Raw genomic sequence first — 24,467 nt, forward strand, 5'->3', positions numbered from 1 at the left:
CATAGTAAGTGGACACCCAGCTAACTAAAATCATGCCAGACCACGGGTGTTGCTGGACTAGAGAGGTTCAACCTGTATTTGCAAAAGCACGGGGCATGGAAATTAGTGGCAGAGAAGGAGAAATTCATCCAAGCCTTTTCCCTTTCAGAAATACCAATAAGAAACAAGTTCAGCTGAGACCCAAACTTACTATGGTTTTACCCAAATATGAGTTTCTACGCCTTCATACGTTAACAGCAATAAAAAGTAGGATTCAAGTGATTGCAAGTGATAACAGGCCAAAGTAAGTTACCAAGCTAAATAAAACAAAACACACTAGCTAAGCTTAACATGCTAAGAAACTATTTACATTCAATTTCTTACCCTAGCAGTAATTTTAATCATTCTCTCAAAAACTAGGCAACCTCCTAGCTTGGGCCAGATTTTTCCCTCTGTTCAATCTTAGCTGTTTCCAGCAGTCACTTTGGTGGTAAGCAGGGGGCTGGCGGTCTTCATGTCTGGCATCTTCTAACTCCTCCATTGTCTGGTTCCCTGACTGTAAATAGATTTTGCCCAAGATGGGAATCTTTTGTCTTCAGCTTCAACCCTTTTCACCCCCATGGAAAAGTTGCACATTCAAAACTGGTTCTAGAATCAGGTGACCTGGCCACATGTCTTAACAGGACCAAGCAGAGTCTGGGCTTTCAGAAAAAACAAGGCTATTCACAGATCACTGTCTTGAGTACGGCACCATTAAGTTCCGTGAGCATGACCCATGGCTTTCGTTAGCACATCTAGACACCTAAACAGGTTTATACTTTGTATTTCTAACTTCAAATACAGGAATGATACATACCCACAAATCGAACACACACATTCATTTACAAGCTCTTCAAGGAAAGATTAACATGCCCTATTTTGCATAAAGCATATTCAAGTTATGCACGTTCATATTCAAAAATGTCTTTCCATACAATAAAGGGGACACAACATCACACCATCCAAGGGTTATTTTGAAATATCGAGGTTCCTGTATGCAACGGGGGAACAGTAACTCCTTGTTTTGATTGAACACATTTTGTTCATTCTTTGGCGCTCCTCCCAACATCACCACATTGTCCAGTCCGCCTCTAGGTGTGTTAATACATATAGAATCATAGAACCATAGAGCTGAAAGAGACCTCAGAAGGCCATCAAATCCAGCCCCCTGCTCTAGGCAGGACCAATCCCAACTATATCAACCCGGCCAGGGCTTAGTCAAGCTGAGACTTAAACACCTCTAGGGATGGAGACTCCACTACTTCCCTAGGGAACCCATCCCAGGGCTTCACTACCCTAAATATTGTCAATAGGAACCACACACCCAGACCAGTTTTCCCCGCAGGGAACACAGTTAATGAAAGAACAAATGATTTAAGTCTTCCACGTTAAAAATCTAATGCATGAGACAAACGGTTCAGGACCATTAGCCAGCCTGTCCCACAGGGCTCCACTGCGGAACACACACGCTTTCTTACGTACAATTAGTATCCCATCAGTCCTCTGTGAGCTGCCTGAAAATTACAAAAAAAGGTAGAGGAGGGAGACAAGTTCCCACTGCCCTTCCCTCTACTGGCAGTAAAGATCACACGCATCATCAAGGAGTCATACATTTTTACTATCTGTCGCTACATCCCAAAGCAGCTAGGGAGAAGCCTCAAGGACATCAAAGTATTCTTTACATAAAGAATTCACTTTGAAAAAAATCCCAACCATGAATTCCTTATCTTCTTTCCTAATGACGGTTTGTGTTGACATGCCTTTGTGTTCCCCTCCCGCTCCCTTCTCCCTTAGAGAAAGGAAACCAAGAACAAAGTGGCACCCTTTTTTGTAAAAGCAGCGAGGAGTCCTGTCACACCTTATAGACTAACCGAAGTGTTGGAGCATAAGCTTTCGTGGGCAAAGGCCCATTTCGTCAGATGCATGGAGTGGAAATTTCCAGAGGCAGGTATAAATATGCAGGCCAGAATCAGGCTAGAGATGACGAGGTGGATCCAATCAGAGAGGATGAGGCCCACTTCTAGTAGCTGATCTGGAGGGGTAAATTCCAAGAGAGCAGAAGCTGCTTTTGTAGTTAGCGAGCCATTCACAGTCTTTGTTTAATCCTGAGTTGATCGTGTCAAACTTGAAGATGAACTGTAGCTCTTTGAAGTCTGGTCCTGAAGTTTTTTTGCTGCAGGATGGCTACCTTTAGATCTGCAATTGTGTGTCCAGGGAGATTGAAGTGTTCCCCTACAGGTTTTTGTATGTTGCCATTCCTAATATCTGATGTGTTTCCATTTATTCTTTTACGTAGGGACTGTCCAGTTTGGCCGATGTATGTAGCAGAGGGGCATTGTTGGCACATGATGGCATATATTACGTTAGTAGATGTGCAGGAGAATGAACCAGTGACAGTATGGCTGATCTGGTTAGGTCCTGTGATGGTGTTGCTGGTGTATATATGTGGGCAGATTTGGCACTGAGGTTTGTTGCATGGATTGGTTCCTGAGTTAGAGTTGTTATGGCACCCTTTTTTGTGTTAACACAACCAACTCCCCCAAGGATTTGAGGAGCCCGGAGTAAATTAGAGTAACTTCAGCCCGACAGGTGCTTGAGCATGAAAGCCCTGCGGGGAGATTTTAATCCAAAAGATGGGGAAAACCCTGAGTCAAATTTACTCCCATGTCAGGCCATTAAAATCCAAGGGCACTACTTCAGGGATGTCACTGGCCCATCAAAAAAGTAGAGGAGAAATCTTTGATTGGAATAATACAGTTATACACATTGTTAAAGTGAGTCACTCCCCGCGGTCCCCTCATGCCATCCTCTCGCTGCCACCATGTCTCTGTGCTAGCTGTACTCCCCACAAAGCAATCGAAAGCCCTGCTCCTGAAAAGACAGACATGCAGGGAGACCTTTGACTCCACACACAATCAGATCAGCAAGGGTGCTTATTCCTTCTTTTTACCCGGACGGTTCCGGTAACTCCCTGCATCTGGCATTTCTATTTTACGATGAGGAGAACGAGGGCCTTGCTTTGACTGCAGGCGCTTTGGGGCACGGACTGGTGTTTTGTTCTGGGTTTGTACAGCTCCTAGCACCAGCAGAGCAACACGAAGAGCCTTGGTCCATGACTGGGACTAGGAGGTGCTACAACAATATAAATAAGAAACAACAACAGAGCACACTGTCCTATGCTTTGTGGGGATGGGGGGAGGTTCTCTTCCCCAATTTAGCAGAATGGAAGGAAGAGGAGGGGAGAGAATCGACATCCTTTCCTGATCCCTGAAAAGCATGCACTAGGTATTGGGAACAAGTGCCATCAAGCCCTTGCAGGATTACTACTCATTAAGCCATTATACTAACCCATACAACCTGGTAGACCTCCAAGGGAAGGACCTGTCCACCCCTCTAAGTAGAAATGCAAACGGCGTTGAGACATCGACTACAAGCCAAAACTCAGTTCAGTCCTGGCTGCTATTTTAACTGGATTCAAATCAAAACTTCCCGAGAAATGGGAGCCTCTTAAACTAGGGATATCAACATAGATTACTAGGACTGGAAGGGACCTCGAGAGGTCATCGAGTCCAGTCCCCTGCCCTCATGGCAGGACCCAGTACCATCTAGACCATCCCTGATAGACATTTCTCTAACCTACTCTTAAATATCTCCAGAGATGGAGATTCCACAACCACCCTAGGCAATTTATTCCAGTGTTTGACCACCCTGACAGGCAGAAAGTTTTCCCTAATGTCCAATCTAAACCTCCCTTGCTGCAGTTTAAGCCCATTGCTTCTTGTTCTATCCTCAGAGGCCAAGATGAACAAGCTTTCTCCCTCCTCCTCATGACACCCTTTTAGATACCTGAAAACTGCTATCATGTCCCCCCTCAATCTTCTCTTTTCTAAACTAAACAAACCCAATTCTTTCAGTCTTCCCTCACAGCTCATTTTCTCTAAACCTTTAATCATTCTTGTTGCTCTTCTCTGGACCCTCTCCAATTTCTCCACATCTTTCTTGAAATGCGGTGCCCAGAACTGGACACAATACTCCAACTGAGGCCTACCCAGCACAGAGTACAGCGGAAGAATGACTTCTCGTGTCTTGCTCATAACACACCTGTTAACGCATCCCAGAATCATGTTTGCACACACCTGTTAATACATGTGGCCGACTCCATGAGTAGCTGATAAGCCGGGGCTTATCGGTTGATCTTGTCGACTACATGCATTCTCCCCTTCCCCCTCCCGCAGCCTCTGTATCAGAGGCAGCAAGCAGGGACAAGCAGAAGCCGGTGCCCATGCGGAGCAAGCTTAAAAGCCAGCTCCCCACGAGCACCAGACCTGCTGCTCCCTCCATCCCCACGCTGCTGCGTCTGATAGAGAGGCAGAAGCATGGAAGATGAGGGGGGCAGACGGGAGCCCATAAGCACGGGTAGCCGGCTTTTAAGTGGTCTCCCACGCATGCCAGCTACGTCAACCCAGCTGTCCCCGCCCTTGCTGCCTCCTAACAGAGGCAGCAGCATGGGGGCAGCAGCATGGGGCAGGGGAGGCTACTGTGAAGCAGCCTCTGTCCGCGGCAGCCCGGGCCTGCTGCAGACAGAGGCTGCTCCACAGTAGCAGCTCCTGCCCATGGGGGGGAGCGGTCCAAGATCCCCACGAACAGGGGCTGTTGCCACCCCGTGCTGCTGCCACTGTATTAGAAGCAACAGCTCAGGGCAGCAGGCAGGAGCCGGTCTGCAAAGGAAGCTGGTTTTTAACCTGGCTCCCACCTGCCACCCCGCACTTCTGCCTCTGATAGAGAGGCAGCAGCACAGAGTAGCAGGGGACTCCCCAGGAGTGTGGGGGGGGGGGGGTTGGGAGCACACTAGCTGCTGCCCCCTAGGACTAGTGCATAGTGGTGCAACCACTAAAACGCATGCAGTTACACGACTAATGAAACGCTATCTAACATCCCTATCTGAAACTGTGCCAAGAGGCAGAGAAAAGCGTTCGACACGGGGAAGAATTGGGTTGCACGGTGGAGCTGTTTACTTTCTCTGCTGGGGAACATGAACCCCGGGCAGCTGATCAAACACATTAAAAGGTCCCTTCAGTGCCTTATAATGACAGGCAATTATTGCACACACCAATACAGGCAGGAGTCTTTTGTTTTGAAACTTGGGTCTAAGTGAAGCACGGGTGTTTAAGGGTGATAACCTCCGCCCCGCAAGAGCCACAAAAGCGAGCTGATTACATTCATTGGGTTGCGTGACAGAGCTGGGCTCTCTGCTGGTTTGCTTTTCACATCCCCGATACCAGGACATGCCCAACCCAATGTTATTGGCACCGCAGGACAATGCTGCTTTCACTGAAATACATGACAATCTGGTAACTTTCCTCTTACAAATGCAGAGCGGAACTAAGCTGCCAATGGAAGTTTAAAGAACTCACACGTTAACGTAGGGGGGCTCGTGGAGCCTTTAGTTGTATGTATCGATCCAACACTTCAGAGGCACTAATTTACCGACGGTGAAATCAAGGCACAGGAAAATTAAGCGATTTGCCCACTGTCATACAGCGAGTCAGTGGCAGAGTGACAAATTGTGCTTAGCTTTCCTGAGTCCTGTACGCTACCTTATCCACAAGTCCACCCTTTCTCCCTATTCACAGTACATCCTAGAACTCATCCTTACTACTACAGACTCTTGTATTAGAGATATTTTTTTAGATAGAGGGGTGGGTGAATTGATAGCTTTGGTCCAGACCGCTCATCATCCCCGAATTTGGAGATGAATGGGGATTCCAACAAACCCATTATCTCATTCCCTAGACAAGCTCTGCAAGGTTTATTGGCATTTGCGGTTGTGACAATTTACTCACAGTCAACCTGTGGAACTCCTTGCAAGAGGATGTGGTGAAGGCTAGGACTAACAGGGTTCAAAAAAAGAGCTAGATAGATTCATGGAGGTTGAGTCCATCAATGGCTATTAGCCAGGATGGGTAGGAAGGGTGTCCCTAGCCTCTGTTTCTCTGGAGGTGGGTGACAGGAGAGGGATCACATGAGGGTTACCTTTTGTGTTCCTTCCCTCTGGGGCATCTGGTTGGCAACTGTCAGCAGACAGGATACTGGGCTTGACAGACCATTCGTCTGACCCAGTCTGGCCATTCTTATGACAGACAGTCAGACAGGCCAACATGAGAAGGGGGAAAAATCTGATAAGGACACGGGAAGCATTCATTAGATACCAGAGTTGCCAAGTCTTGCAATTGTCCAAGAATTGTTGTTTATATTTTGTGATATTCCTAAAGCCACTGCTCCTGGAGTCATGTGATCACACAACCACCTCCCCTGCCATTTACACTTCTTTGCCCTTGTAGTTGCAAAGCAAGTTGTGCGAACATGAGCCTACATGTTCCTTCACCTGCAAACACACACACACACACACACACACACACACACAGTGATTTTTTTAAAATTCATCTCATGGGTTTGGGGAGACTGAGTCGTGACTGGCACTGGCATTGGCAATGTTGCAAATTAAATTTCAGGACTGCCACTAAGGTCTCACCTAAACAGTTTAGAAAACTGCTGCGGGTTATAGAAACAAACAAATGAAAGAGACGGTACTTTTCATGTCTGTGGCCTAAAGCCACGTTCAGCCCAGACACCAGCTTAGAGAATCCCCAGGAAATGCAGTTTCATTACATCTTGGATAGAAACTGACTTTTATCTGGCTTCTGCCAGAATGGAAACTGATGGGAGCATTAAGAAAAAAAATCCATCTAACTTCATTAGTCAAAACACGGAGTAACATCAACACACATGATGCTTTATTGCCAGCACTAGCAAGACACAACCGGCACGTATCTTTTTAAGAGCTCTTTGAGACAGCTAGCAAAGTCAAGGTTACCAGTGTTTTTAACACCCAGCCCTTTTGCGTTACTGCAGGGAAGCTTCCGCCCCTGCAGCCGCTGAGAGAAGCTGTAATAATGGCAGCATTTCCATCTCTCGCGACTCCCAGCATTCAGCGTTTCAAAGCCCCAGCTCTTGGAGTCATGTTATGACATGACAACATTGGATGTTTTGTTTTGAATAAATAAGTTCCTAGCTTCGTGGCTGCAGAGAAAACTGGGAATCATGTCTCAAGTGCATCCTAAAGCAGTGTTTCTCAACCTTTATTTTAATAAAGTACCCCTTTTCTCAAAAAAAAAAAAAAAATTGTACGTATCCCCTTTAAAAAAAAAATAAGTACCCCCAGTACCTACAGTTTTCAGATGCACATTTTTTTCTACACTTGCAACACAATTGTTTACACAATTTAATCGCAGCCGGGCGGGCGATGAAATGTTTGGGTGTAAAGTACAAAAATTATAAAGCGCTGTAAAACAAACAAAAATTCCGTTTTCTTGACATACCCCCCAGACTTCTCTCGGGTACCCCTGAGGGTACTCGTACCACTGGTTGAGAAACACTGCCCTAAAGGATCAGAAAAAAGAAGGCAAAGGGGGGGGGGGAGAAAATAAGAACCTTGTGATTTTTAAGGGTTGAGTCTGGATTTTTGAACAGTTGGGATTGGCGACACTGCAATAAACTGAGCACAGCTGTCATAGCAAACCCCCGCCTGGGGATCCCCAAATATTGTGGGGAGCAGGCTGAGGGAAACTCCAAGCCAGTGCAGTCAGGTGATGGGTGGAGGGGGCTGGGAATACACAAGGGCAGGCCATCCAAGAGCAGCGTACGTAAGACATGAGAGGCGACTCTCCGACTTTACTGGGCCCTGGTGAGGCCTCGGCAGGACTGCTGCTCCAGTTCTCAGCACAGATGGACAAACTGACAAGAGTCGGGAGGAAAGAAACAAAAATGGTAAAAAGTTTAGAAAATCCCAATTGGGAAGAAATGGGGAAAAAAACGGGCCATCTTCAGTCCTTGGGGGAGGGGGGGAGGGGTGGAGGAAGAGGAGGGGACCTGATAACAGTCTACAGCAGCAGTGGTCACCAACCAGTCAATCGGGATCGACTGGCAGATCTTGGAGCCGACGGATCAATTGCTGCAGCGTCAATCCACTAAGCCGGGGTGGCCAACCCGCAACTCACGAGCCACATGGGGCTCATCCCCCCTTAAAGTGAGGCTCGCAAAGCCGCCCCGCGCCCCTAGAAACAGCCTCCCTGTGCTCACCGAGGCAGGGGAGCCGTCCGGAGTGGCGATTCAAAACGGCAGCAGCCAAAAAGCCTTGTCTTTTAAAGGGGCAGTGTCCTTTTTGCTCAACTCCTCTGGGGGGTTGGTGGCGAGCGCTTCCCCCCCCCCCCCCCCCTTTTTTTTTTTTGCTCAAAAAAAGATTCTGGTGAGGCTCTTTGAATTTTTTCCGCTGCTCTTTCGGCTCTCGTCATTTAATGGGTTGGCCACCCCTGCGCTAAGACAACACATGATGTAGGACGGCAGATCTCTTCTTCCTGCCTAGGGTACGGCAGGAGGGAGCATGAGCAAATGAGGTGTTCAGCTGCAACTTTTAAGCGCCTTGCGCACGCAGTAACGTGCGCATCCCTAGAAACAGGCCTCCGGCAGCCCACAGCCCCCAACACACACACAGTGGATGGGAGACTAGCCCGAGACCACTGCCAGCAGAAAACCGACTGTCAGACCGTTACTTACCAGCAGTGGGAGGAGGAGGTCGGCGAAGTAGACAAACGCTGCTCCCAAGGTGAAGCCGAGAGCTACCGGAAAGAAAGCAAAGGCTCCAAAATTCCCAGAACCTTCAGCCAATTCAATAGCAGGAGCCAGGAGGGACCAGTAAGAAGCAGCTAGCATGACCTAAGGACAGAGAACACGACAAATTAAGACTTGTTATGGGACTGCTCCCACTCGAGAACAGGGCCCTCAAATGCTGGGGGCTGTATATACACACAATAAAGATTCAGGCCAAAGGTTGTGGGGGGAAAACCAGCTTAAATTTTCACACCAGATCAGTGGCAGAGCTAGCCAGAGAAGCCAGTCTCCTGATGCCCAGTTGGGGACCCTGCCATTGGACCACGCTTCCTGTGCTACCACACCAAGAGTTTCGTCATAGTCCCAGTGGTGTCAGCACTGCCTCTCAACCACAAATCCGCTTGTGTAATCCCAACCTCCTCCAACTACCACAGTCCGCCTTAGCAACCCACACTCCCCAACTAACCCCTGAATTGCCCAAAAAAACCCTTTCCTCCTGGTTACGTAACCACCCTCCTCTATCAGGAGGAAAAGAGCAAACGCCCTTCATTGGATTCACCGTGCTCACTTCAGATTGTTCAGTAGATTCACAACACACCAGACATTAAATGAACATTGTAGAGACACACGGTGACCCTCAATGCACCCCGTTTGCCCATTCTTCATTTTAATAGTCTACGGTGCTGACCAATAGAGTCTAATTTTTTCCATTCACGTGCAGAACAAGTTTTGTTATGGGCACCAAGGGAGCACGCGGCTCTCACAGTCACTGTTGTATGCAGTCAACACGCCCCTCACTTCAGGTGCCCCGGCTTTCCGTATGTATCACTTTAGTAATGCCAGTCGGGAAAAAACTATATGGGTGCAAACCCGCAGAATCTGGCAACCTCGCACGTGGTCCATGGTAAACGAAGCATCTTGCAGGCCACCGTAGAACCTCGATGGGCCGCAAGCGGCCTGCTGGCCGCAGGTTGCCCGCCACTGAATTAAGAGCGCTGTTTGGCCCTCGTACGCTCAGGCACGGCATTAGAATGCCTTGGACACAAACAACATTAATTCAGGGAAGTTAATTAAAAGATGCTCACTGCTCCGGAGCCAAGATGGAATCAAGTCCATAAATCCACTGGCTGTTCTGAAGCCCAGCAGCAGCGGCAGAGGAAGAGGAGTGCGAGGAGAGTGGCAGGAAAAGAGGCCGTGCGATGTCTCTGGCAGCCCAGGGCCTTTTTGCTGGGGGAGTCGCAGGGGTCTCTTGCCAGCCTGAGAACAAGCAAAGCCCAAGAGAGGATTGTTTTATTGGCTAGCCCAATCACTCCATGCAAGTGAGGCGGCAAGCATGCACCAGTCTTCCCTAGCAAAGACTGGGCTTCCCAGAGCCAGACTAAAAACAAGGCTGTGCCACGCACCCATTTTAACCGGTCATCCAAACCTTCCCCTGCCCATTCTTTCCTGGATATTTCTATGGCTGCCCATAACACGCTCTTTGAGCACCTCAAGGTTGCATGAGTTGATTCTCACAACACTCCTGGCAGGTAGAGACGAGTTCCCTTTTGATGCTGGGGAAACTGAGGCACAGAGCAGCCACGTGACTCACCCCAGGTCTCAAGGACAGACTGCGGCACATGAGGAATTAAATGCAGGTCTCCCAAGTCTTAGGCAAGTTCCCTAACCACTTCTTTAGCATCAGGAGCCTCCTTCTAGCCAAAGAAATCTGTCACAGAAGGACCACTGTATGTGTGCGCGTGCGGGGGGGAACACCCCAGTTCTTGACCCGGAGATGTCTCCCAAGCTCTGGAGAGAAGACACTGTAATTCTCCCCTCGGTGGAACTAGCCAAAGCAAACTCCAGGCGACTGTCCAGAGGGTTGACCTGGCCACTGGGTACCAAGTTAAAAGCAGTCCTCCAGGCCCTGTCTTCAGCAGGATTTTCCATTGCATTAGCTATCTCTGTAAACACACACACACACACACACCCCTTTCCACAGCCACACCGGTGGGTTGCTAAGCAGCAGCACACTGCATTGTCACCACACCACAGGGCTGAGGTGAGACCAGATCGCAGGCTGCTTGCTGTGGTTTCAACGGCACCGGCAATTTCCCACAACGTACTGAACGACTGACACAGAGCTCGCAAGGGGGGGGCTCCTTCCTCTGAAGGAAACGGGGAAGGAGGGAGTTACTCAACGGAACATTTCACCTGCCAACCTTTTTTTTGGGGGGGTGGCAAGAAAGAAGTTTACCTCACGAAGGTGCCGAGACGCCATGAACAGGCCTTGCCCTTGGCAAAGGACCTCAGCGTGGCCTGTTCCCAACAGAGCTTCATCTAGCCCGGATAGGGACCGTTCAGCGCCGGACGAGTCGGTTGCTCTTTAAAGCTCTCCCCTTTTCCGCCGTGCTGAGGACAGCCAACCCAACGCAGCCTGGCCAGGGGAGAAGGAATATTGGGCTGCCTATGACGCTGACTCTCTCGGGTTCAAGCCCTCAGAGCGTACAATGTCCCAGAGCCTTCATACTTAACAAAAACCCCATCTCCCATGTCCCCCTCATGGTTACTAAGGCCCTATTATCACCATGGCAACCAATTGGCTCAGCCTTCAATATACACAACCCCCTTCAGAGGCAAGGCAGTGCTATTATTCTGAGTTTGAAGGTGAGGAATTGAGGCAGAGAGACTAATAAGTGACTCGACCAAGGTCAGACAGGAGGTCTGTGGCAGAGCAAAGAACAGCACCCTGGCTTCTCAAATCCCAGGCCGGTGCCCTAACCACTGGGTCATCCTTCCTCAAGGCACAGAGGACACTGCCATTCATCTTTCAGAGGGCCATTGGTAAAATCAAATCTTTTATCAAAGCTTTGTTAAAAATACTCTGGAACCCAGAGGTGCTTACCAAGGATGCAGGGGTCAGAGCGGGGGACAGGAGAGGGGAGCTGCCTCACCTCCTGGCTTCAAGCAGTTTCCATCATATACAACATTTATAGTTTGGTTGAATGGCTCTCACCACCCGCAACCCAAAAATTGTTTCAGCACCTCTGCTAGGACCAAGAGCAAAAGATGAAATCCCAGCTCGAACGGGCAAGAACACCGCAAATGAGATGATCTCTTCGGAAGACCATGAGATGCCATTTGGGATGCTCACGCCTGCCTTTACAAGAGTCACTGCTGATTTTGGGTGCTGAAATATCTTTAAAAGGTGCCTGACTTTCCCAAAACAACAAGCACCCCCCCCCCCCCTTTGGGAAACAGTTCTCTTTAGATGTCCCAAGTGTCACACTTCAAAAACGAGGGGTCAAAAAAAAAAAATCACCAGCCATTTGCAGCCCTTTCGATCATGTACTGTGTGTTCTCCAAAAGCAGTGGACTCAGACTATCCTCCTACAAGGACTGAAAGTTCCCCTAGACTCAAGCGACATATGGACCAGTCTAGAAGCCTTCCTCTGACACAAAAGACTAGTGACATGAACCAAGAGGATCAGAAATTATCACAGCATTGAAAAACTGGCAACACAAGGCCAAAAAAGGCAAGGCTATGGGGTGGACCATTACTGAGAATCAGAACTCTTTACCTCTAACTTGGACCCCCTCCCTATTCCATGCCTTCACTTCAAAAGCGAGAGACTGAGGGTATATGAAAACGAGGGAAGGAGGGATGGATGGATGGACAGACAGACAAACAGAACTAGCTTCTACCTTTCTTCCCTCCATCCACTGAACAAAATGCAATAGGAGGTCAGAGCTCAAAACAATTTTCATCATGCCCCACTTCATACATCAAGATGACTTAGCTCAAAAAGTCAAGGTCAGCATCTCCTCTGTGTTTCGGGAGAAAGTGACCAGTGTTCCCTGTAAGCTGTGAACTGGGCTGGCCACCAAGGAGAGATTCAGGTGTTGCCCAGGAGCGAGCAGGCCCGTTACTCACTGGAGAGGGAAAAACCGTAACAGAAGATATGAAAATGGCAGTGGTGCTTAACGACTTCTTTATTTCGGTTTTCAACAAGAAGGTGGGTGGCGATTGGCTGCCTCGCATAGTGAATGCTGGACAAAAGGAGGTAGGGTCAGAAGATAAAATAAGAAAAGAACGAACTAAAAATTAGATAAGTTAGATGTCCTCAAGGCCACCAGGTCTTGATGAAATGCATCCTAGAATACTGAAGGTGCTGATTGAGGATGTATCTGAGCCATTAGTTTCATCTCTGAAAAGTCATGGAAGACGGGAGACATTCCAGAATACTGGAAAAGGGCAAATCCAGTGCCCATCTATAAAAAGGGAAATAAGAACAACTCAGCAAACTGTGGACCAGTCAGCTTAACATCTGTGCCAGAAAAGATGACAGAGCAAATAATGAAGGAATCCATTTGCAAACATATGGCAGATAATAAAGTAATAAGTAACAGCTAAGATGGATGTGTAAAGAACAAATCGTGTCAAACCAACCTGATAGCTTTCTGTAATAGGATAGCAAGCCCGGCGGCTAAGAGGGAAGCAGTAGAAGCAGTATACCTACAATTTAGTAAAGCATTTGACATGGTCTCTCATGACCTTCTTATGAACAAACTAGGGAAATATAACCCAGATGGGGCTACTATAAGGTGGGTGAATAACCAGTGTCAGAAAGTAGTTATCAATGGCTCCACAGGCATGCTGAAAGGGAATAACAAATAGGGTGCGTCTACTCTGGCATGATTTAGCGCAAATACTTTTAACAGAAAAGTTTGTCCGTTAAAAGTATTTGCTCAAAAGAGCATCTAGACTGGCACGGATGCATTTGCGCAAAAGACGTCTTTCACGCAAAAGCATCCATGCCCAGTATAGACGTGCTTTTGCGCAAGAGGGCTCCGGTGGCCATTTTAGCCATCGGGCTTTCTTGCTCAAGAAATTAAGGTGCCTGTCTACACTGGCCCTCTTGCGCAAGTATTCTTGCACAAGAGGGCTTATCCCTGAGCGGAAGCATCAAAGTATCTGTGCAAGAAGCACTGATTTCTTACAGTAGAACGTCAGTGCTCTTGCGCAAATTCAAGCAGCCAGTGTAGACAGGCGGCAAGTTTTTGCGCAAAAGCAGCTGCTTTTGCGCAAACTCTTGCCAGTCTAGACGCACCCATAGGGTTCCTCAAGGATCAGTTTTGGTACTAGCTCTGCTCAACATCAACAACTTAGATAACGGCATAGAGAGGAAGCTTATAAAGTTAGTGGCTCATACCAAGCTGGGAGAGGTTGCAAGGGCTTTGGAGAATAGGATTACAATGCAAAATGATCTGGCCAATTGGCCTGAGGTAAACGGGGTGAATTTCAATAAGGACAAATGCAAAGTACTCCCTTTACAAAGGAACAATCAATTTCATGCATACAGAATGGGAAGTGACTGTCTAAGGCTACTCAACTTTAGAAGCCCTGGGGGCCACATTGATACTAATACCACCTGCCGGGGGCCACAACTTAAGTGTGGTTGCATATACATGCAAATATATATGCAAATATATGCAAATAGCTTTTCACACTGATGGGCATGAATTCAAAGATTAAGGCAAGACTACACAACACACAGGCCCCATTTAACTGGCTTCTGCTTATATTAATAAAATGCAATATTTACCCAATTTCCACCCATATGACAGCACTTCTCATGAGCAATGACAGTCCAGGAATTGAACTACTGAAACACATATCAACAGAAGACCATTACATTGACTCGTCCTTGTGGAGCTTGTTTCCAGTGGAGGCCATGTTCAAAGGATTTCACTCGCAGGCCGCACATTGAGGCCCACATAAACCCAAACCACACTGCAGGCCACAAACAAACAGATTGAGTAGCCCTGGTGTAAGGTGCACTGCAGAAAGGGATCTAAGGGTCATAGTGGACCACAAGCTACATATGAGTCAATAGTGTGATGCTGCTGCAAAAAAAATCAAACATGATTCTGGGATGCATTAATAGGAGTGTTGTGAGCAAGAAACGAGAAGTAATTCTTCTCTCTACTCTGCACTAAATAGGCTTCAACTGGAGTCTTGTGTCCAGTTCTGGGCACCACATTTCAGGAAAGATGTGGAGGAACTGGAAAAGGTCCAGAGAAGAGCAACAAATAGGGTTGCCAGGTGTCCAGTTTTGAAACGGACAGTCCAATATTTGAGCTTTCTGTTCGGGAAACAAATTGAGAAAATAGAAATGAGAACAGAAATGTCCAGTATTTTCTAAATAAGATGCAATGTAGATTGTGATGTAATGTCAAGTGTGTTTGGTATTTTTGTTGAAACCATCTGGCAACTCTAGCAACAAAAATGATTAAAGGTCTAGAAAACATGATCGATGAGGGAAGACAAAGAACCAGGTTTGTTTATTTTAGAAAAGAGAAGACAGAGGGGACACGACAGCAGCTTTCAAGTACCTAAAAGGGTGTCACAAGGAGGAGGGAGAAAAACTATTCTCCTTAACCTCTGAAGATAGGACAAGAAGCAATGGGCTTAAATTGCAGCATGGGAGGTTTAGATTAGACATTAGAAAAATCTTTCTACCTGTCAGGGTGGTTAAGCACTGGAATAAATTGCCTGGGGAGGCTGAAAAATCTCCAAACGATGGAGATTCTAAAGAGAAGTTTAGACAGACGCCTGCCAGGAATGGTCTAGATGGCGACTGATCCTGCTGAGAGTGCAGGAGACTGGACTTAATGACCTTTCAAGGTCCCTTCCAGTCCTAGTAGTCTATGACTCCATGATTAGCAGAGCACCTACAGCCAGCAGCATATGTTTCTACTGGTGGTGCACAACTGCAAGTACCTTGGTGCACATAACAAAACTTATTCCACACGTGGAATTAGCGAGAACGCTGCAAATGACCTTTAGCACTGCAGAACGGAATTCTCCCCCTTACTGGTGCGTGCGTGCGGAAAAGGTGTGCACATCCATGTCAGCTGGGTACTGTGGTGCAATCGTCCTACGATGCTCCAGCATGTTATTTCCCCATGGATTTAACCCTTGGGCTTCCTGGCATCTGACAGAGCCCCCTAAGCCCAGATTAGAGCTCAGATAGGATGTCTGGGATGTCTCCTATCCTGGCCAAAGGAACAAATTGCTTTACCAGCAGGCCAGTGCTTCTGTCAGAGCGGATTGTGAACAATGGAGCTGGCCACATTGGTTTATTATTGTAGGGCTGCTCAATCACAGCCAGCAGCTCTTGGCTTTTTAATGCACAAGCATGTGCTGTGGAAGGGGATTGGTACCTAACAAGAACCAAAACAGACCAGCCCTGGGCTGGCAGGCAATGCAAATTACAGATCCACAATCAGCAATCAAAGGGAAAAACAAGGGCTTAGCAGAAACACAGTTAACAGTCAAAACAACATCACAGTAACAGCACCCTGAAGCAACAACTTTTAATGGGGGATTAAGAAATAGCACAACACTCTATCCTTAGTTTTCTTTAATAGTCTATTTCCCCAGTCCTGTTTTTTCTGGGCAGGAAGCCACTCAAGAGAGCTTGCAAATGAATCTCTTTCTTTATTGCTTCTCTGGTCACTTAACGAAGCAGGTCAAGGCTGAACAGGAGACATGAATAGCTCGCCTTGCTCCAGTTAGTGGCATTCGCTAGATGCAATGAAGAATTCCGAGTCTGGCTTATTAGCCAGCATGGCGATGGAATTCAGTCCAGCTTCCAGCAGGGTTACTGCGAGGAGGTCTCTCTCTAGGTTCCGTGCAGACCACCTGGTGCTCAGCTAATGCTGGTTTCAAAGCCCTCCCCACAGCATGCTGATTTGCAGGAGACAGCGCTTTTCCAAAAGAAGAAGATAAATTATTCCTGCCCAAGCTTGACGCCGGCGATGTCCGGGGGAAGTTTCTAGCTGATTCGGAAAGGTCAGCGCATCACATCGTTAGGGATTCAAAAGAACAGCCGTGGTAAGTCACAGCTGATTTGTAGCCGCTGGATGCTGCCTGTCACCACGCCTGCCCGCAGACCCCTTGTGAAACCTAAGATTGCCAAGAAGAGAGCCAAGAAGTTTGTCCACCCTCCGTCGCATTGCTACGGCAAGATCAAGCACAACTGGTATCGACAACAGCGCTCGCAGGAGGTCCGAGGGGCAAATCTGGATGCCCAGCATCGGTTATGGTAGAACTAGGAAAACAAAACATACACTGCACACAGGATACAGAATGTTTCTGGTCCACGGTCTCAAAGGACTTGAGGTGCTGAAGAGAAGAAACAAGCCTTATTGCGCAGAGATTGCTCACAACGTTGCCTCCAAGAACCGCACGGTAACTGTGGAGCGAGCGGCTCCGCTTGCTATCAGGATCACCAATCCAAAGGCCAGACCGTGCAGGGAGGACGGTCACAGGGCTGGCGTGCCACACGCCCCTTGGGGTCAATGTGGCCCAGTGGCCCAGTCTCTAGCTCCCCCGGTCCGGGGGTCAATGTGGCCCAGCGGCCGAGTCTCTAATGCCCCTTCTCGGGGGGTGTAAGGGTGTGGTGGGGTAGAGGGGCCCAGGCCCTCCCTCTTCGCCAGGCCCCAGTCCAGGGCCCTATTAGTGGGTGGTTCCCACCACTTGCTCGGCAGAGAGTCCTCCCGGAAACGTGCTGAGCCCTCCAGGGCACCTCCTGCTCTTCACCCTGGGCTGCTTCCTACCCTGACCGGCGTAGGCCCCACCTGTGCATGCAGTAGCGGTGTGGGCAGGTCCAGTGGCAACAGTTGGCGCGGCGGCAGCGGTCAGGTTGGCTGCAAGCCGCAGCGGGCGTGGCGGCTGATGTCGGCGCGGTGGTTCTGGCTGGAGCTTCGGGCTCCCAAAGCCAGGGCGGCTGCTCCTGCGCTCCGGCAGCAGCTCCTTCCCCTTCGGAGGTCATCCGCAACTGAGCCGCTTCTCTGGCCTTTATACCAGGCCTGCAGTTGGAGCATGCCCAGCAAGGCCGCGTGGGAGGAGCCTTCTCAGCCCAGAAGGCCCGGTTAGCCTCCCCTCGGCCAATGAATAAACGTGCTCCTCCTTTGTGGAACTGTTATTTGATAAAACACAAAAGGCATCTGGGCTCATGAACACTGCGCTCTCAGGCAGACTTGGTGCTTCTTTTGCACCCTGTCGAGGTCCAGGAACACACGAGCAGCTGCTTTTATACAGAAGGATTGTCCTTGCGATGAAAGGTAGGCAGGAAATGGCCCTGTCCCTGGCTCTGCCACAGACTCCCCGTGTGACCATGAGCATGTCACCCAATACCACCAAGCCTCAGTTTTTCCATCTGTGCTGCTGCTGGCTGCAGCGCTGCCTTTCAAGCTAAAGGGGAAAAATCCACACAGAAATCCATGCGCGTCCTATCGAACAGGGCACCTTGCAACAAAACTATCACAAGCCACAAAGAGCTGCACAACAGCAGACGGCATCGAGGGCTTGTGTTGAGATAGCCATTGGAGGAAATTATTTTGCTCCTTCACCAGATGCACCAGCGACAGGACACAGATTTTGCACAAAAGATTTTACATTAGGGATGTAATAACCCATCTCACCGATTAACCGATTAAGCAATTAAGAGGGATCTTGGGGGGGGAGGGGAGGAGGATCCAGTCCAGGTAGACTGGAGCAGCCCCCTACCCCACCCCACAGCAGACAGGGGCTGCACCAGCCTGGCCAGAGCAGCCCCTGCCTGCGGCGTGCCCGGGCCCACTGTGGACAGAGGCTGCTCCGGACAACCGGAGCAGTCCCTATTCCCAGCGGGCCCCCTGCAAGACTGGAGCAGCCCCACAGGTTCGCCCTACCTGGTAAGCCTCACCCACTAAGGTTAAATGGGTTAAACACGGACATCCCTAGTTTACACAGACATTAAGGAATATGTTTCCATCACAACATTTGCCACTGTCCTCTACCGCAGGGGGTCTCAAACGGAGGGTTACGAGGTTATACTACAGAGCTGTCAGATCCTCAGACACAAGGTGCTAGCTGGGGCAGAGCATTACCGCAGGATTGCATTTCCACCTGCCAGGTCGGAGATCGGAGTCCATGCCTCCCGGCTGGTATCTCTGCTATGAAAAGGGATATTACCCTACAAATACCACTTTCCACAGCAGACTTAGCATCCCATCGTCACTCTTTGTTCTGCCCTGCTGTTGGCCGGGACACTGCAGCTACGTCTACACTGGCACGATCTTGCGCCAGCGCTATGCAAATGAGGCTAAGCGTGGAATATTGCCAAGCCTCATTTGCATCTACAATGAGCCGCCAGTTTGCGGAAGAGGCTCTACACGGCCCCTTCTTGCGCAAGAAAAACCCTCTTGCGCTATGCCACTACGCTGGAATAACGGCACTGCGGGATTCAGCCGGACAGAAACATGATCTCTGGCACTGATGGGGGGGCGGCAAACGAACAACGTGTACAAAAACGAGCGGAATCTGGCACTCCTCCATGTGGGCACAGTAAACAAAATGCCTGGTGGGTCACACGGTGGGATGTAAAATCCCATTTCACCAGTTAACCGGTTAAACGTTGGGTTTAACTGGTTAAACACTTAAATGGGGGTTGTAGGGGGGCCAGGCTGGAGCGACTCCGCTCCGCCCACCGCAGCCAGGCTGCAGCGCCCCGTCCACGGTGTGGCACGCCCGCCATGGACAAGGGCTGCACCAGCCTCCGCGGGTTAACCATTCACATCCCTACCTACCCATAAAGCAGCCGATGGACTGCAGGTGGCCCACCATGGCTTTAAACCAACAGGGGCCAGCAAAGCTGAAAGGCTCCTTTCCAGGGGGAGAGGGGGTTACATCCTGCTGCCCCGTCTCTCAGACGTCTACAGAGCCAACCACATTTTACTAATCCCTGCAGACAGCTCCCCTTCTGCCGCCCCACGGCCTTCTCATGGCAACGGCATTAACTAGCAACATGGGGCAGCACTATCAGGAAAGCACCTCATGGATTTATAACCCTGCTCAGGCAGATTTACCAGCTGGAAACCACACCCTGGCTGCTTGCAGATCACCAGCAAGCTGCGAACAAGCCACAGGTTGCAAACTTCTGTCCAGCCTGGCTCAGCACAGACAAGTAGCAAATTAAACCCAACCCTGCCCTGCCCTTTGGACAGTCGGTTCCACTATTGTCATCTGGAAGCCCGGACCATGTGGAGTTGATTTTCTTTTTCCCTGCAGCACACTCCAGCGAGAGGGTCTCGCCAGCCAGCAGCCCTGCCGAGGGTCTGCGATTAGCAATGTGATTAACGGCTGCAGGAAAAACCAAGCCGCTAGATATCCGCTGCTGACAGGTGCGTGCGGTTTCAGACCACCTCGCACACAGACAGGCATTTCCTGTGCTCCAGGAGCCACTGCTGACACATCCAGGATATGCACTCCTCCAACAGGATCCGTACGGTTTGCAGGGTCATTTAGCGATCGTTCACACACGCACACCCGGTTAGAACAATGCCACAGAGGCGTGGTGCAGAGGGATAAGCCGTGAGTTCTGAATTAAGGCCAAAACAGTTTGCATGTTCTGCCCTGTTACGCCACTGGCTGGGAAGGCAGGCCCCAAAGCATTCTGGGAGAGAACCAGACAAGACAGCACCCAGCGGTGGGCTGGCCTCAAAGCCAAACGTGTCATATTTTCGCACCCAGAATGCACTGCAACAGACGGTCCTGACCCTCTCTCCTGTGCCAGGAGGCAAAGTGCAGGCTTCTCGCCACTGCCACGTGCCTCCTAGAAAGGGGACGGTGCCTTGCGAGCTAGGCAGCATCTCAGCCTGGCGCAGGCACGGCAGCGCTCCAGAGGAAATGGGAAACGGACAGCAGCTTCCTCTGAGCACCGAGGGCCAGAGGCATTTCCACGCCGATTGCTCAGCTGCTTACGCCCATTCGAGCGGCCGGAAGACCAGACAGCCATTTACCGATTCAGGACACGAGATTCCGAGTTCACGCAAATTCTCCGGAGGTTTTCACCCTGCCTGGCCTGATGCAGCGGAAGCCACGATTCACGGCTCTTCCGCCCGTGCCCTGAATGACTGCGTGTCGGGTGAGAACACGCAGCCTCATCGTCAACGTTCTGTTTACATGAACCTCAATCGTGGGAAGGCTGCCCCTTTGTCCTCCCCATGAGGACTTTGTGAGCGCCCCGCAATACACCGACACCAAGCTCGCCACGGGCGGACGTCTCCACGGGATCAGAGCCCTCTCGCTTTTCCTAGCCATGGGGCACAAGTCAGAAAAATCCAGACAAGCAGCATGGAAGGTGAAGGCCACACACACACACACACACACCGGTGAAAAGACCTCCCTTGTGCCACACCGACACCTGCATCCACCCACACTGCACCACCTCTGTCCTGCCCTTGGAGGCACAGACACGGGACATCCCTCCCCAATCAGATCTCGGCCGCATACAAGAAACATCCGTGAGATGACGCAGCCAGAGGAAGCAAAGGGACAGCTTAGGACATGAGCAGTCGCTGGGTAACATGCCCAGAGGATCAAAATTGGGATGTCCCAGGGGGCACAGCACTTACCCCTGCAGCAAAGCCCAGGCTTCCGTCCAGGATCCGCCTCTGGAAATGAAGAGAGGACATTTAATTCACCAGCTGTCTACAGAAACAGGGCGCAACAGCGTAAGGCACAAGAGCCGCGCTGACGGGAGTTAGCAGCTCTGGCCGTGATTTTAAGGTACTTACATACCCCCCATTACTGTAATATTTCAATGCCTCCCAAGCTATAACGTACACCCCATCCCTGGGAAGTAGTGCAGCCGTCCCCACTTTACTGATGGGAAACTGAGGCACGGACACACTAAGTGACACACTCACAGTCACAGAGACTCAGGGGAGCCAAGTTCCCTGCTCCACCAGAGCCCCAGGCTGGCACCCTAACCATTAGGCCATCCTTCCTCTTCCTCTAATGGGGTTAATTCTAAGCACATGCTTAAAACCCATTGTGACTTCAATGACTCTTACGCAGCTGCCTAAGTAGTGTTCTACAGTAAACTTCCGATAATATGGCACCTTTAGGACCCGGGGGTGCCGGATTATCAAATATGCCGGACTATAGGAGGGGGGGCTATGAGGGGTCTGGGGTGGGGGAGATGCCGCCCCAGACCTCTCATAGCCCCCCCTTCCGATAGTCCGGCTCTGCCCCAGGCGACCCTGATTCAGCCGTTGCTGGTCAGTATCAGCAGCGGCTGAATCGGGGATGCCTGCAGCAGAGCAGCTGGGGGGCTGCCGGGTTAGTCCCACAGCGCTGAGGGGCGGTGCTACTGGACCAACCTAGCAGCACCCCAGCTGCTCTACCCCAGGTGTCCCCAAGTCAGCCGCTGCAGAAACTGATCAGCAGCTGACTCTGGGAAGCCTGAGGAAGAGCAGCTCTGCCCTGGGCTTCCTGGATTCAGTCGCTGGTCAGTTTCAACAGCAGCTGAATCTGGACACCTGGGACAGAGCAGCTGGGGCACTGCGGGGTTGGTCCCCACAGCGCTGCACCTCAGCGCTGCGGGGACTAACTCGGCAGCCCCCCAGCTGCTCTGCCCCAGGTGTACCCAAGTCAGCTGCTGCTGAAACTGATCAGGGACTGATTCCAGGAAGCCGGGGCAGAGCAGCTCTGCCTCAGGCTTCCTGGAGTCAGCCACTGGTCAGTTTCAGCAGCCGCTGAATTGGGGACAGCAGAGGCGCTGCCGGGTTGGTCAGTTTTAGCAGTGGCTGAATCGGAGAAGCCGGGGCCAGAGCAGCCCCAATGGTCCAGCTGCCCGGAGCACTTCTGGGTTCCTGATGGTGCTGGACCATCAGGAGTGCCGGACCATCAGATGCCGGACCATCGGAGTTTTACTGTACTATAGAAAGGGGGGCACCTGAGAATCTGCCCACAGTTCAGGCTGTGCCTGGCCTCCGTCAGGTAGGCATCTTGGTCTGCGGTTCTTCACTTCTCTCTCAAATTTGCTTCGCCTCCAGCAAACACTGAAACCAGTGTGTTACTGCACAGGCTGTCAATTATTCAGGACATCCCGCTGCCTAGCAGCTCAGAGTGATTCACCCTTCCTCCCGGAGAGCAAGTTAATATCCTACCGCTCAGAGACTCTCCCTTCCCAAGCAGACTACCCAGTAAGTCATCCCAGAAGAGCTTAAATAAGAAATCAGCTGGGAAAGCAGGACGACAGCCAACGGCAACACTGAGGTAGGCCTGCAGCTTTTCCGAAGGCGGCTTCGGAGACCAAGGACCAGTGCTGAGTCGCAGCTAGTTCAGCCCAACGCATGGAGCTGGCCCGTGTTCCGAACCAAATTGCCCCTGCCTCACAGACACGGACACCACGGCGGCAGAGAAGCATCAGTCCAGTTGCAGAGAAGAGCAACACAAATCATTCAAGGTCTAGAAGACATGACCTTTGAGGGGAAGCTGAAAGAACTGGGTTTGTTTAGTTTGGAAAAGAGAAGACCGAGAGGGGCCAGAGAAGCGGTTTTCAAGCATCTAAAAGGGTGATTCAAGGAGGAGGGATAAAAATTGTTCTCCTTGGCCTCTGATGATAGGAAATGTTTCCTAACATCCAACCTAAACTGCCCTGGCTGCAATTTAAGCCCATTGCTTCTTGTCCTGTCAGGGTGGCTAGGCACTGGAATAAATTGCCCAGGGAGGCTGTGGAATCTCTATCACTGGAGATATTTAAGAGCAGCTTAGACAGACACCTGTCAGGGATGATCTAGATCATGGGTTCCCAAACTAGGGGGAGTGCCCCCTGGGGGGCATGAAAAAATTCCAGGGGGGGGCACAAGGCGACCAAGCCCTCCCATCAATTCCCCCCCTCAAGAAAGAGCCCAGCCCATCTGTCTGCTCAGATGCAGGAACACATGCAATTTGGGCTGGCTGGGGCAGTTTTCAAAATGGCCACTTTAAAAGGGCAGTGCCTGCTCTGTTCTTAAAAGGGCAGAGCAATTTTTTTTTTGCTCAACAGGTTTTGCTGCTGGTTTTTTTTTTTTAAGTGGGGGGGGTGAGGGTTTCGCAAAAATCAAAAAGCGGGGTGTGATGCCAAAAAGTTTGGGAGCCACTGATCTGGTTGGGTGTTGGGTCCTGCTGTGAGGGCAGAGGACTGGACTCGATGACCTCGCGAGGTCCCTTCCAGGTCTAGTGTTCTACGAGTCTCTCTCAGCTGCCTGCTCGTCCCTTGCTCCCAAAAGCGTGAGATAGCAGGCTGCCCAAGCCGGACGCTCTGCTGGGGAACCAATTTGGGCCGCTCCAGAGTTGAGGCTCCCTTGCCGAAAACACTTTGCATCGCAGAGCACAGCAGGAGTCTCTTTCTCATGGGCCACTGCCAGCAAAACAGGCCGCTCGGCCCCGTCCAGCCACAAAACGTTCCCAAGCAACCGGAACCCAGTCAACAATATCACTGCAGATGCAGGAGTCAGGACAGAATGTAGCTCTCTCTCCCACCCTGGCCCCAGAGCCCCAGGCGGAGTACCGCCTCCTTTCTGTTACTATAACCTGCCTGCATACTGTGCATACCCAGAGAGAGGGGCCTGCTGAGGAAGCAGCTGTCATTTCCGCATCCTTTTTCCCCAAGCCGCATTCAATGGCTTTATGAAGACCGACCTTCCTCGTCCCCTGCCCCCACCATGCCACAGAGGAAAATAAATGCAGAAAATATTTACTGGGGTGGAAGAAATGCCTAGAGAGGCATCTGAAAGCTGGGTTTACAAAGGAGCGTGTGTGTGTCATGTGAGTATGTTTAAAACCAACCAACACCCACCCTCCAGCATCATCAACAAGACTCCCTCTCCCCCTCCAGAAGTCAGAGCAATAGAGGCAGTAGGGATGTTAAAATTGATGCAATTAAGTAACTGTTTAACTGCTGAAAATCTCAGCTGTTACATAG

General features: G+C 50.2%; 1 protein-coding gene across 5 annotated transcripts in view; it reads right to left on the reverse strand.

The window, feature by feature from the left end:
* SLC39A11 (solute carrier family 39 member 11) overlaps window positions 1-24,467 on the reverse strand; it is a 309,601-nt gene that overhangs the window by 266,373 nt on the left and 18,761 nt on the right. For 4 of the 5 annotated variants that reach the window (XM_075904010.1, XM_075904012.1, XM_075904013.1 and 1 more), the window contains 2 exons: window positions 21,130-21,168; window positions 8,632-8,790 (listed from right to left, as the gene is read on the reverse strand). In XM_075904010.1, coding sequence (XP_075760125.1) covers window positions 8,632-8,790; window positions 21,130-21,168 — 198 coding nt within the window. Of the gene's footprint in view, window positions 1-8,631; window positions 8,791-9,770; window positions 9,943-21,129; window positions 21,169-24,467 lie in introns of all 5 variants that reach the window. The other variant, XM_075904014.1, reaches the window with a different exon arrangement.

This window comes from Pelodiscus sinensis, chromosome 20 (genome assembly GCF_049634645.1).
Source record: "Pelodiscus sinensis isolate JC-2024 chromosome 20, ASM4963464v1, whole genome shotgun sequence".
NCBI classification, from domain to species: Eukaryota; Metazoa; Chordata; order Testudines; family Trionychidae; genus Pelodiscus; species Pelodiscus sinensis.